This window comes from Primulina eburnea, chromosome 5 (genome assembly GCF_022965805.1).
Source record: "Primulina eburnea isolate SZY01 chromosome 5, ASM2296580v1, whole genome shotgun sequence".
In the NCBI taxonomy this organism is placed as follows: Eukaryota; Viridiplantae; Streptophyta; class Magnoliopsida; order Lamiales; family Gesneriaceae; genus Primulina; species Primulina eburnea.
The window spans coordinates 9383471-9398565 of NC_133105.1; the positions used below are offsets into that span (position 1 = coordinate 9383471).

The window sequence follows — 15095 nt, forward strand, 5'->3', positions numbered from 1 at the left end:
AAGCTCAACCCAAGCAAGTGCGCTCTGGGGGTCCGAACGGGAAAGTTCTTAGGATACATGGTCACAAGAAGGGGAATTGAGGCAAATCCCCAAAAGATTGAAGCCCTAACCACCATGGGCTCCCCTCGGGATCTACAAGAGGTCCAAAGATTAACGGGAAGGATAGCCGCCCTAGCTAGGTTTATTGCCAGATCGGCTGAACGAAGTTTCCCTTTCTTTAAGGTACTCCGGAAAGCAAAAAACTTTGAGTGGAACAAACAGACTGAGGAAGCCTTCCAAGAGTTGAAAGCATACTTAAAAGAGTTACCTGTCCTCCACAAACCAGTCCGAGGGGAAGAGCTGTTGGTCTACTTGTCAGTCACCCCCCGGGCCGCCAGCTCGGTCCTAGTAAGAAGAGATGGGATAACCCACCAGCCGGTCTACTTCGTCAGTCACGCACTAAGAGGATCCAAGCTGAGATACACGACCCCAGAGAAATTAGCCTTGGCCCTGGTCATCACTGCCAGAAAATTAAGGCCTTACTTCCTATCGCACCCCATAAAGGTCCTCACCAATAGTACCCTCGGTAGAATCGCAGAAAACCCGGACACTTCAGGAAGGTTAATCAAATGGATTACCGAGCTCAGTGAGTATGACATCGGGTATGAGCCTCGAAAGGCAATAAAAGTGCAGGCCTTAGCCGACTTCGTGGCTGAAACAGTACAGCTAGAAGAAGAGGAACGATGGAAAATTTTCGTAGATGAGTCCTCCTGTCAGACAGGAAGTGGGGTCGGAATCATACTCATCTCCCCGTGGGGAGAGGAAACAGGAATTTCAATCAGGTTAGATTTCAAAGCATCCAACAACGAAGCCGAATATGAGGCTCTCCTCTTGGGACTCAAAGCAGCTCGCCATCTGGGAGTTTCCCGAGCCACCATATACTCGGACTCCCAGTTAGCAATCCAACAAAGTAATGGAAAATTTGGAGTAAAGGGCGACAAAATGATCAAATATGCCCAAGCGATGAATAAAGCCAAAGAAAAATTCTCCGAGCTCATCTTAGAGTTTATTCCTAGAGCAGATAATGAGAAAGCCGATCGACTGGCCAAACTGGCCAGCGCTCTGAGTTGGGAAACTGAGCCCGACCCGACAGGACGGGAGCTGGTTTCTCAACTCGAACAGTTGGACGACATTTAGCTGGTGTAAAGGAAGGAGATTGGAGATATGATATTTATCAACACTTGAGGCATGGAAAGTTGCCTAGGGAAGAGAGGAAGGCAAGAGAAATCAGGAGAAGGGCTCTTCGATTTGTAATTATCAACAATGTTTTATTCAAAAGGTCCTTCTCCCGACCGTTGCTAAAATGTCTGGGAGAAGAAGAAGCTAATTACGTGCTTCGAGAAATACACGAGGGATGCTGCGGAAATCATCTGGGAAGCATGGCCCTTGCCCGCAAAACGCTGTTGGCGGGTTTCTTCTGGCCAACCTTGAAGAAAGATGCCTCTACCTTGGTCAGAGCTTGCCACAGCTGTCAAAAGCATGCCAACTTACAAAGGAGACCGGCCGAACTCATGAGGGCGGTCGTCGCCTCATGTCCCTTTGACCAATGGGGCATAGACATAGTATGACCTTTCCCATCAGCCGCAGGGCAGAGGAAATTCTTATTGGTGGCGATCGATTACTTTTCCAAGTGGGTAGAGGCCGAGCCGCTCGCCCGAATTACAGAAATCGAGGTCCTCAAATTCTTATGGAAAAATATCGTATGTCGATTCGGAATACCCCGAAAACTCATCTCAGACAATGGAAGACAATTCTGTGGGGCTAAAGTCAGGGCCTGGTGCGAAGAAATGAAGATCCAACAACTGTTCACATCTGTGGCTTACCCCCAAGGCAATGGACAGGTTGAGGTCACCAACCGAACGATAGTGCAAGCGATAAAGGCTCGGATAGGAAAGGCCCAAGGCAGTTGGGTAGAGGAACTCCCGAGCGTACTTTGGTCATATAGAACCACAACCCAAAGTGCCACGAAGGAAACCCATTATAGCATGGTGTATGGAGCCGAGGCGGTGCTGCCCGCAGAGATTGGGCAAGAAAGCGCTCGAGTCACAGGGTATGGCTCGGATAATGAAAGTTTTCGAGCTATGGAGTTGGACTTAGTGGAAGAAAAGAGGGAGAGAGCCAAGGTAAGAATGAACGCCTACCGTAAACGGATGATCCGAGCCTACAACAAAAATGTTTATCCCCGGGTTTTCAAAGAAGGAGACCTGGTGATGAGGAAGATCCAGCACCATGGAGAGAGAGGAAAACTTGACCCGAAATATGAAGGCCCCTTCAGAGTAGTGGGGAAGGCCGGGGTCGCGGCCTATTATCTAGAAGATGCTGAAGGAAAGAAGGGTAAAAGGCCGTGGAATGCCCAGCATTTGAAGAGATATTATGCCTAAAGAATAAGGAAAAAGGGGGAATATACTGATACCACCCACCCCTCACATGCTACGCTTTTCTTTTTTAATTAAGTAAATTTTGGACGTGGTTATGACTGGTAGTTTTATTTTAAAGATATTTTGAACCAAGGATATTTGCACTCATATAAATAAAGTCCACGAATGTGGCACTATCATTGCAGAACGCCGACCACCGGGTCGGCACCATTCAAACCCACGAATGTGGGGTCTCATATAAATAAAGTCCACGAATGTGGCACTATCATTGCAGAACTCCGACCACCGGGTCGGCACCATTCAAACCCACGAATGTGGGGTCTCATATAAATAAAGTCCACGAATGTGGCATTAATCTTGCAGAAGCCCGACCACTGGCTCGGCAGCATTCGAAACACATAAAAAAGGGTCTTATATAAATAAAGTCCACGAATGTGGCACTATCATTGCAGAACTCCGACCACCGGGTCGGCACCATTCAAACCCACGAATGTGGGGTCTCATATAAATAAAGTCCACGAATGTGGCATTAATCTTGCAGAAGCCCGACCACTGGCTCGGCAGCATTCGAAACACATAAAAAAGGGCCTCATGTAAATAAAATCCACGGAGATGGCACTGACTCAGATAAGACCGATCGCCGGCTCGGCAATTCGCTGGCCCATCAGACTATGATTTGACACAAGACGGGGTTTCTGTCATTTTTTACTTGGGGGAAATAATTTTCAAAGGCAGTGATGGGACAATCATCCGGCTCGGGCCGTTCATTTGTTAGGAAAAAAAAAAGATTTTCAAGATTAGCAACAGGACAAGCATCCAGCTCGGGTTTTTACTTTGATAACTTGGCAAAAGAAATTTCCCAAAACCGAGCCCGAGCAGCCATCGTGATCACATATCCTATACCAAGTTTGATAAGCAATAAAAATTAAGGGCAGGCCAAAGAACGATTCGCTTGCATTAAGTTAAACCAGTCATTACAAAATGCCAAGATCGGCCTACAAACATAAGAAAATTAAACTAGAGGGGACTGGGGGTCGGTAGCATCGCCGTGGTCGGTCTGGCCGTCTGGTTCCAGTGCTTCCCCTTCCTCGGGCATCGTATCCAAAGCCTTATCAAAATCCAGGAAGGTCGCAGGATGGTCGGCCTCGGAATAGCCGTTGGCTCGGAATTGGGCCAGACAGCCTTTAAACCCCTCTTCAAAATAGACCACTGCCTTCCCCGCACAAAGCCTCTCAAAGTCAGGGGATCGGATGAATGCCTCCCTTTTTTGAGACCAAATAACCTCGGACTCTTCCTCTCGCTTCCGAGCCGCCTCTTCCAAATCTCGGATCTTCTGCTCGGCAGCCTTAAGATGGTCTTGGGTGCCCTCTAGCTCACGCCGAACACCATGAAGCTCATCATCATGCTCGGCCTTCAAAGCACGCATCCGCTGAGTTAACTCCCGATGCCGAGTCAGGATATCCTCCATACTCCGAGCGTTGGATTGGGCCTCAGTACGAGCCTTATGAGCTCGGATGGTATACTCGCCGACCCAAGCAACAGTCTAAAAAAAAAAAAATAATAGTATCGAAGTGGTCGAAAATCAGTAGGATGTAAAGTGCATAGACACAAAGAGACATACCTGCATAAGTCCGAGGGCTATGGATTCTTCAACTAAGGAGTCTGGGGCGGAGTGCAAAATCCCTAAGTCACGCGAGGAAACTAAGTTCTGGACCATCCCCAAAGCCCCGCGCCCATCAGGATGGGCCAAAAATGATATGTCCGGACTACGAGGGGCTCCCATCCCCTCAGGAGTCACCAACTCAAGCTGAGAGGGGGTCTCGTCTATCCGACCTTTCCCCTTGCCCGTAGAAGGTTGGTCGACTCAAGCACAGGAGGGCCTAGGGGTTGAGAACCCGAGCCCGACCCCTCTTTCATAATCTTCTTCTTGGAAGGCTTGGGACCAGGGGACTCGGATAGGGCAGCCTCAGTGGAGGGTTCGGCTTTCTTCCTCTTTAACTTGGCCATTTCTGCCTTCATCTCCGCCTTCATCCCGGCCCTCATTATGCGGTCGTCTGCAAACATAACAAAACAGTAAGAGGACGGGAGGAAGTAGCATAGATATAGTCATGGGAAGGAAAAGAATTAGGGGTCGGAGGACCCTACCTATGTCCCCCTCCAGCCCCACTTTCTTCCGACTGAACCCGAAATGGTAAAGCAAGTCATCCTCTACTAGACTCTCAATATTAAAACACCTCACACTCATAGTAGCCAGGAAATTGGTGAAGTCATGGGTCGGCGCAATGGCGGTTTTGGGTATGGTAAAGTTCATAACCCAATCCATGTCGCAACGCCACGGTTTAGGGGACTTCACGAAAAAATATCGATTATGCCACCCTTTGTGGGAGTCCGGCTTCCCTTTCAAAAATTTGTGATCGGGGTGGATAGACAAATAGAACCGACCCGGGGCAAACTTTCTAATTTGTAGAAACTTCAACAAGTTCCCGATCCTAATGGGAACCGCGAAAAACTTAAAGAGAACACCCAAGGCCATGAGAGAACTAATGGAATTGGGACTCAATTGGCTCGGACATATCTGAAAGTAGCCACATATGTTTTGGATAAATTTGGGGACGGGGAACCTCAGACCCATCTCCACCTGGTCAACATAAAAGGTATGGTATCCGGGAGGTGGAAGATGGGCTCGGTCCATCCGACCAGGGATTCGTATCTTATACTTACGGGGCATACCCGATCCCTCTCTAATAGAGGGGCCCAGGTCGGGATCAAGGTGGGACGCTAAGACCTCATACCAGGGTCGGCCCTCCTCCTTTAAGCGAACTTCATCGGCTTTCAATTGCCTCAGACGCTGTGACTTCTCCACTCGGGTCTCAGAAAGTCCAGGCTCGGAACCCTCTATATTCACTCCTCGAAGGTCACCAAGGGGCTCGGAAGGACCGTGCTCGGATCTAGAGGGACCAGGTTCGTCCGCTCCAGAGGGAGGTTCATCTAGATAATTAGCTACTTCCCGGATGGCCGACTCGTCAGGGGAAGACATCTCCTAAATTATGCTAAGGGAGAACAAAGGAACTTACAGAGTACAGGGGTCAGATCACACTGGTCGGGCGTCAACGCGCTGGTCGGACAAGCTCTCGAAATTTTGGCAGAGTAACAGTTCGGGAAGAACAAGTGGGAAAATGGAAAGAGCGTCCCTCATTTTATACTAAGAGAGGCGTGATGCTAGTCGTCCGATTGCCCAGCTTCAAGGGCCCAGATCTTCTTGGGAGGTGTACGGTTTCTTGGGGAACCGTGATGTCAGAAATTCTGGACCGCTCAATCACTTGTCACGCGGATCGACTCCAGGACCGACCGATGTGCCACGTAGGAGCAAAGAAGCACACCAGCATTTCTGACATCACGGTTCCCCTAAGAAGCACACAACCAATATTAATAACAACGAAAAAAACAAATATTGATGCCCTCCCTAATTCGGGTAACTATGGGCGGGTCCGAGCCCACCCCAAAGTAAGACCTAGCCCACCTCGTGGTCAGGAATCCAAGCCATAAACCGAACCCATCCCAAAATAAGCCCTACCCCCCGTGGTCAGGAGCCCAAGCCTACAGATCATGGCCCATGGTTCTGAGCCCTTCGGGAGGTCGGCGATCCAAGACCCCAACATGGCGGAGGGATAAGAAGATATGATCAGCAATAAATAAGAGAATCGATAAATGCGGGATGCGGGTAAATCCCGATAATATAGGAGATAGAGTCCTAGCCGCCGTCGGGATAGAGTCCTAGTAGTAGAGACCCCTTATCTCGGGCGGAGATCTATCTCGAGAGGAGTTCTATCCGGGTGGGGAGCTTACCCTCCCCCTATAAAATACCATGAAGGGGTACAAGGTTTGATTCATTCACAGTCTATTATTCACTTATCATTCTTATACCGTACCTTTTAGTTTGCTCCCTTGGACTGACTTAAGCATCGGAGGGGTTACGTCGGATAATCTTCCGACGCCCCCTAACTTTTTCTCTATTGTTTATACAGATCCTAGAGTGCCTCCTCGCCCCGTGGTGAAAATTTGAACACGCTCTCCGGACCGAACCCTAGGTAAAATTATTGGTATCATCAAATATATATAATAAAAAATTTATATAATTTTCTTTTGTTTTGTGTTGGATTATAAGATCTGGGAAAGTTGTGTGTGTAAAATAATGAATACAATACAAATTTTATACTTTATTCATATTTTATAATATAAACTATATTTCAAAAATTATTACTAAAATATATTAATAGAAAGAATTAAAAAAATTATAATTCATATATTATTTTAAATAATTTTTAAAAATTATTATTTTTACTCTTTTAAAATAGGTTAAAAAAGAGAAATTTTACAAATAATAAGTTATTTTATGTAAAACTAATGATTTTATAACTAGATTGATAATCGAATTTGTTAATCCTTCAAAAATGGTTCCACCGATTCCATTGGTTGGTCAAACCGGATTAATAAAAAATAATATTATATTTATTTTATATTGTAAATAAAATAGCAATAAATTTATTATTTATTACTTTATAGTGTTTAGTAATTTTTGAAACTGAAAAATACAACAAGTATCCACATAAACATAACATTTCAAATTTCGAATTACACATATAATTTTAAAATATGGGTGAAATTGAATTTTTTTAATGAAATTAAAGATCCAGCGGGCTATTATTAACATACTGATTTTCTGGTTTTACTGGTTCTTTATGGTTTTAAATGATTCGATCACTTTTCAGGGTTTTAACACATATCCGGACCAATCAGGTCAATAGTTCAGTTTGATCCTGTAAGGCCCAAGAATTTGATTACCGTAATCTGAGATTAATCTGGGATGATTTCTTGATTAATCAAGGTAATTATAGACGAAAAGTATTAGACCGGAAAAGACGAGAAAAGACGCGACATATGTGCGAGGGAGGTGCCATTCGCGCACATGCGCGATCTGGTGCGCACACATGCACGGGTTTGGCAGAAGGCCCCGCGCATATGCGCGGCGTGAGTGCGTGCATATGCGCGGCATGTCCAGTAGCCAAGGCAAATGTGCAGAAGGCCTCACGCATATGCGCCACGGGGAGGCGCGCATATGCACGAGCACTACAGTAGCAAATTCCGGGTAAAGCTTCCGGCGCATATGCGCGGATGTTGGGCGCGCATATGCGCGCGGCATGCAACACGAGAACAAGCCACTTGAAGAACAGATACCGTATGAAATTGTTATGAATTTTCAGAGTTTATTCGATTGTATTTATACCGATTTGATATCAGAATTATGGTATTAGTGAGTTGTACGTGGTACTGGAATTGATATCTGATTTATACTGTATCACTGGATATATTGATATTAGTCAGATTTGGATCAGATGAGTTGTTGGTGCATATATATATTGATATTGTATTGCCGGTACTGCGAGACTGTACAGAACCGAGATTGTACTTTGGATTGATATTGATCAGACTCAGTAGTGATTGGGATTATATCGTGATACCGTCGATTTGGATTAGATTGTGTCTTGATTCGATATTGATTAGATTATGTTTTGATTTGAGTATTGATCAGAACAGGTTTTGAATTGAGTGATATATTGATATTGTGTCTGTTCGGTATTGTTATTACCAGATTTAGAATGGACAAAGTTGAATTCAGGACTTCGTCTTCGTCAGAGCGAGAAGATAAAGGTATAAGTCAATGTGGTATTGGGAGATCGACTTGAGTCGGTTTAGACTTGAGTTTCCCTAAATCACATACTTTACTTTATTGCATTGATATTGCATTGATTTGATTGATGCACTTGTTCTCTTGATTTTTAGATAGCAGTTATTAGAGGAGTAATCTTATGACAGAAGTGCCTGATAGTGGTCGGATCGCCACGGGCACATTGCACGATGTCATAAGATAGTGTATCGGCAATAGTGCCATAGTCTGTCACCAGATGATTGGTTATCGATGTGGATAGAATTAGAGCTTTTTCTATTACTGGTGGTCGGTACCGTATCGATGTGGATAGAATTATAACTTCTTCTATTACTGATTATCGATGTCATATCGATGTGGATAGAATCGGAGTTTATTCTATTACTGGTGATCAATACTATACCGATGTGGATAGAATCAGAGCTTCTTCTATTACTGGTGATCGATACTATATCGACGTGGATAGAACTGGAGTCTTTTCTATTACTGTTGGTCGATATAGTAGTACCAACATCTGGAAACCGGGATCCCTAGGCTAGGATTGAGTCTAGTCTGAGTCGTGGAGTCACGAGCATTGTCGACAGTTTGATATTGATTATGTTTCAGCTTTTGATATATATTGTTGTTATCTGTTCATGCTTTTATGTTTATCATATGATTGCATGTTTCGTTGATTTATATTGGGATTATATTCTCACCAGAATTATCCGGCTGTTGTCTTGTCTGTATGTGTACATGACAACAGGTGCGACAGGCTCAGGGTCACGAAGAGAACGAGGCTGGACTAGATAGCGTGGAGATCCGGGCTTCGAAACAACTTAGGATTCAACACTGATATGTAGTTGAATCTAGTTGAATTCTTGTAGATAACACAGGATTGTATGTTTATGTTTAATATGTAATTTGAAGTAAATTACATTACGTTTCCGCTTTGCATTTAAAAAAAAAATTTAGACCCTGTTTATACTAATTGATTCATTAGTCATAATTATGATTTAGAACATGATTAGCAATTTTTTTAATTAGTCTCAAGGATGATTAAGAACATGATTAGCGTCCGGATCCCCACAGATCCAGTTCCGAAAACATAGTATGAGTAGGTCTCTTGTGAGACGATCTAACAAATATTTATCTGTGAGACGGGTCAACCCTACCGATATTTTCAATAAAATAATAATATTTTTAGAATAAAAAGTAATATTTTTTTCATGGATGACCCAAATAAGAGATATGTCTCATAAAATACGACCCGTGAGACTGTCTCACACAAATTTTTTTCTTGGATAAAACATAAAATTTTCACTATTCATACAAATTAATGTAAAATATAATGATATTTGCACTCCAAAAAATATAAGTAGACTTCATTTCAAGTTTATTCCTTTTTTACCGGATAATAGTGCCCATAATTAAGAGTGAGTCTTATGTGAGACCGTCTTACAGATCTTAATCTGTGAGACGGGTCAACTCTACCCATATTCACAATAAAAAGTAATACTCTTAGCATAAAAAGTAATACTTTTTTCATTGATGACCCAAATAAGAGATCCGTCTCACAAATACGACTCGTGATACCATCTCACACAAGTTTTTGTCCTTAATTAATTGGCTTTACTTATATTCGTTTTCAATTAATTGGAGAAGAATATACCAACCATTAAAAATAATAGTACTGTAATATTTTTAATGAAATTTTAATATTAAATATTACATATTTATAATATCATTAAAAAAATAGTGCCGATATCAATTAGTTTAGTGGATTTTATTATATCGATGATGATAGAAAAGAAATAACATAGATAGCAATTAAAAACTTCGAGAATTTAATTTAATTAATATAAGAACAAAAATTCATATTTGCACATTTTCCAATGACTTGAATAATGTGCGTGTGTAATTATATATTTGATAATAATAATTAGATTTTCTAGCAAAACTATTTTTAATTACTTATAAGTCATATATGTCTTAAGTCATGAATTTGAAAGCTTTGAAATTCAACAAATAACCAATTCCAGTGGTCTGCATTTCAGCAGATCTATCACACCTTTTTCAAAAGATTTGTTATTGTCTACCTAATTCAGAAAGACAAATGCTATTGATTCACCAATGACTGCTGATCTGTTTTGTTGGTCATATTATATCAGATTTGTTTTCTTAACAGGTGAAGGTATATTATCAACAAATCTAAATATCGAAGAATGTTCAAAGTGTGTAAACAAAAAATATTTTGGATGTTGGATGTCAATGTTTTCAGTGCGTTTATAGCTGCATATTATTTTCAGAATAAGACGAATGATATGTGACATCCAGTATTATTTCTGTCATGATCTTAGTACGGTTGAATTATAGTCGTTTAAATCCGAACGTTGTAGATCATCTATAAAAGGTCATCTTCAGATTCAACAAGCTCTCTCGACACTTTTACGATCTGTTATCTATTCTATATGATATTCTAAGCTTCGTTGAAAACATTAAAGTACACTGCATAAAAATATATCTGATCTACATCAAATATCATCTGTGCCGAACAAACGCTCACAAGTGTCTCAAGTTGAATATGATATTTTCATCAATCAAGATAGATATACCAAGGAACTGCTGAAAATGTTCGGCATAAAAACATATATATATCTCAATGAATTCATCAACTAAGCTTGACAAAGATTAAGGGGAAATTCAGTTGAAGTAACCATGTATCGAGGTCTTAGAAGTTCACTTCTTTATTTAACTGTCAGTAGACCATATATTACGTTTGTTGTGTGTATTTGCGCAAGATTTCAAGCTGATCTTAATCAATATCATTATCTTGTTGTTAATCCTATACTGAAATATATTAAATGAACTCAAAATGTCAAATTGTAGTATCCAAAAGATTTCACATTTAACTTGTTTGGGTTTCGGATACTGATTATCTTAGTAGTCCAATTTCTTGGTGATAAACTAATAACATGGTTCAGTAATAAATAGACTTGCATTGCAACATCAACAACCAAGACTGAATATTTGGCTGCTAGAAGTTGCATTTAACAGTTTATCTGGATTCAACAGCAACTACGAAATTATGGAATCCAAGCTTCTGAATCACCTTAATTTTTTGTCTACACAAGCACTATAGTTGTCACATATAATCTAGTGCTACACTCAAGAACCAAACATATAAATATCAAACATCACTTTATCAAACATCACGTCAAGAAGAAAGATATCAAACTTGAATATGTGTCTACTGAACAATATGTTGCTGATATCTTCATCTTTCGGATACTAAGTTTCTTATTTTCGAAATATTTTAAGATTAATTAATTTATCTTGATTATTTTTTAAATGCATGATTTTAGAGAGAATCACATTTGTGTATTTTCAGCACAGTTTTGCTAAAACATCGTTCTACTGATTAAATTGATAAAAAAAACACAAGAGTTTTACTAAACTAAGGACCTCTGTTGATTTTCAGCAACTCTTTATTTAGTAAGCATTATCACATATTGTAAATAATATGATTTATTTTGTTTATTAACCTTTCAAAGAATCGAATACAATTTTTTTAAATCCCTCGAACTTATAAAATTCAAAATTCCTTATTCTATATGGTCAGTTATTTTTTAAAATTTTGAAAATACCACAAACATGTTGACGTATGGCACCAAATTTTGTCTCATTTGGTTGTTCATATACTCTTTCCCCGCCTCATTTTTTACCACATTTCTCATCAATCCTTTCGCATTCTTTCCTTTAGTATTCTCTCTGCAATTTTTGCATTCTCTCATACTTTTACTTCGGTTAAATATTGTAACTGCATAAATGACGGCTTACAAGATGAACGATTATCCAATGAACTTTGAATATGTGTATTTCATCGAAGATGCTTCCATGGCTTTATTGTTGTTCCTCCCAGATACATGGCTTACATACCCGGCTCAACATTCTTGGCAAACAATCGAATCGAGGGTCCGGAGGAGAATTGGCCATTCAATCTTGTGAACTAATGGAGACCGAAATTGGAAAAAGAGATACGAACGGAGGAATAACCAATCGATGAAAGAACATGAAACCATTATGTTTCAATAGAGGTACGATCCTGAACATCAGCACTCACTGCATGAGCTCATAGGAATCCATGTTCAAGACCTTGGAGGCTACTCAGACTGTCGAATCTAGGACTTTCTGACATCTCTCAGTTATCTCAGTCCGTTATTTCTCGGATGAAACGTAAGTTCCCTACTACTGACAATGCCATCTTAGTTTCAAGCAAAAGAAAGAGATGAAGACGGAATTCCAAGTGATGATGGATCATATTTCAGAGGCACTGCTGGTCAAAGCTGGATAGTTTGATGCCAGTACTAAGAAAAAAAATTGGTTATGGCTGTTATCATTGCGGGTGTTGGTTAATTGGTATTCTATTGTGTTTAATGTTCTTGTGGACATGATTGGGAAGCGCTCTACTGGTTTTGTTGTTCATCTTAGCAAATTATTTGTTGTTTTGGGAGTTTTTTTTGTCTCTGTTGCTCAAGACTTGAGCAAGACAAAATGTTAGATGATACAAATGTTTAGGAACTTCGTCCCAAAGTTTCTGCTATTCCAAGTGCCATAGTAAAGAAAGAGCTTGGTGTATCCCAAGCGACTCTTACAACACTGACAACCAAGAAGAAACCAAGAACCATTAAGCTCAAGGCTCCCAAGAAGACTATTTTTGTTGCTGATCTTTATTCTAAATCATAAGTCTCTTCATCCCCTACTGATGTTGTCCCAATTGGTTGTCTATTGAATCTCAACCAGCACAACTCATTGCAGCACAGCCTTTCCTAAACCAAAAAGAGTTATCATCATATACCCTTTGCAAGAAACTACCTGATCTGGGTTTCCTTGCCCTGATGTTACTGGAAATGGCAAAAGAAATGGTGGTTGAACCAATTGATGAAGATGAATCTCCGAAATCATTTGTGCAGCCAAATAGATTTGCACATGGAAAGAATCGACGCATTTTCTAATCAGGAGATTGAATTTTAATGAATAGATGAAGATGCGAACCGTCACTCGGTTTGCTATGCTTGAGAAGAACAAAAAGAAACTTTGAAAATCAGTAATGCTGGAGGCCAAGGTCTTTACTTGGCAAGGCTTAAAATTGTGGCCACGACAATGATCAGAAGAGCTTACATTTCGGTCAAGCTAAAAGTTTCAAAGCTAGGTGAAGCCCTCAATGCATTAGTGACAAATTACAATCACCGAGGTCTTGCTGCTTATCATGATGCTGCAGTTAACCAACAACTCAGCAACATTCAACTCTGGTGATGGGCATCTCTGTAATGTAACTCAAGTTTGCTGCCAAAGCTGCTTCCAAGGCACAAGCTCCAATGCACATTCAAGTTAAGTCAGTAGAGGAAGTTGCAAACTCACGGCCAAGAGATACTACATCCTGTACTCCTGCACCTTCACCTGGAATTGCCACTGCTCAACCTCAATAGTTCTCGTCTATGCCAAAGATCTAGCATTATCCACCGTGGATGATGTTGTCAATTCGAACACCCAAGTGGCCTTATCTGTTAATGTTGTGATGGTGGATCCTTCACAGGATCATGCTACTGAAGATCGAATATCAGCTCCACCATCTCCTCTAGAGACTCAACTCTAGACTTCTTCTCATTCCGAGATTCTAATTATTTTAGAAGAACCTATACTGGAGATGGTTGATGCACCAGTTTTTTCCAGTCTCTTCTCCCCTTCTTGTTTCTCAGAAATTGCCCGCCATTGATACTGCTATGGATGAGGATGCCCAACACTCGACATTGGTTGTTTATTTGGATGTTCCCCAACCTAACACCGATCTTGCACTGATTGATATTGATGTTAGCCCTTCTGTTGATCCTGATCCTGTATTTATTCATCCAGATGAGACTGCAGAAGCTAGAGCTGCTCGAATTCAGGCTATGCGGGAATGATTTGCGAGAGCAGAAGCAGCTTTGCCTGAAACAGAGTCTATCCTTCCAAGGAAGCTGATGCCAAAAAAAGGAAAAAAACTAGAAAATCAAATGCATAAATTCTTTCCCTTTTTAATTGTACTGATCTATCTGATTTCTGATAAGTTATAAAGTTCTATGCATTTATCTTTTGTGCTGAATTTTGGCATCACCACAAAAAATGTTAAGTTTTTTTAAGTTTTGATAATATGCCTTAGTCATAAATTTGGAAGCTTTCAAATTCAGCAGGCAAGCAATTTGAGTAGCCGCATTTCAGCAGAGCCATCGCACTTTTTTAGAAAATCTGTTAAGGTCTACCAAATTCAGAAAAACAGCTGCTACTGATTCACCAATGAGTACTAATCTGTTTTTTCGGCCATGTTATATCATATTTGTTTCCTTAATTGGTAAAGACATATTATCAGCAAATCTTAATATCAGATAATGTTCAGAGTATACAAACAAAAAACATTATGATCGTTGGATATCAGTGTTTCACGCCATTTATTATTGCATACTATTTTTGAAATAAGACGAATGATACGTAGCATCCAGTAATGTTTATGTTATAGTCTTAGTACGACTAAATTATAGTCGTTCAAATCTGAACGTTGCAGATTTTCTATAAAAGGCCATCTTAATATTCAATAAGCTCACTCTTGACACTTCTACGACCTGTCATCTATTATATCTGATATTCAAAGCTTTGTTGAAATATTTCAAGCACATATATAAAGATATATCCGATCTATATCAGAGGTCATTTGTGCTGAACAAATCATTCACAAGTGTTTCAAATTTTATCTTGTATTTTGTGTGAGTATGTAATTGACAAAAATAGTCTTTTTGATAATCTTTATTTGTTAAGAAAATTTGTTGCTAAGAGTTGTAATAGAGAATGTTCAAGTCCTGTTAAAGTAGGTGTTTACTAAAGTTGTAAAAATCAAATTCTTTTAGTAGATATCATGTAGAAACAGAAGAAGTGGAGACGTA

General features: G+C 40.4%; 1 protein-coding gene across 1 annotated transcript; it reads right to left on the reverse strand.

Annotated features, from left to right (window-relative positions):
- Positions 1-3429: 3429 nt before the first annotated feature.
- LOC140831349 (uncharacterized) lies at positions 3430-4239 on the reverse strand. Its single transcript, XM_073195101.1, has 2 exons — positions 4039-4239; positions 3430-3960 (listed from the first exon to the last, which is right to left on the reverse strand). Exons 1-2 carry the CDS (start codon positions 4198-4200, stop codon positions 3430-3432), a joined length of 693 nt encoding a protein of 230 aa, XP_073051202.1. The 5' UTR covers positions 4201-4239.
- Positions 4240-15095: the final 10856 nt, after the last annotated feature.

Excerpts from the sequence above, each read along its gene's own strand:
- LOC140831349 (XM_073195101.1), bottom strand. The coding sequence starts at position 4,200 with ATGGGAGCCCCTCGTAGTCCGGACATATCATTTTTGGCCCATCCTGAT. Across the intron at positions 3,961-4,038 it reads TAGCCCTCGGACTTATGCAG|ACTGTTGCTTGGGTCGGCGA; the intron begins GTATGTCTCTTT and ends TTTTTTTTTTAG.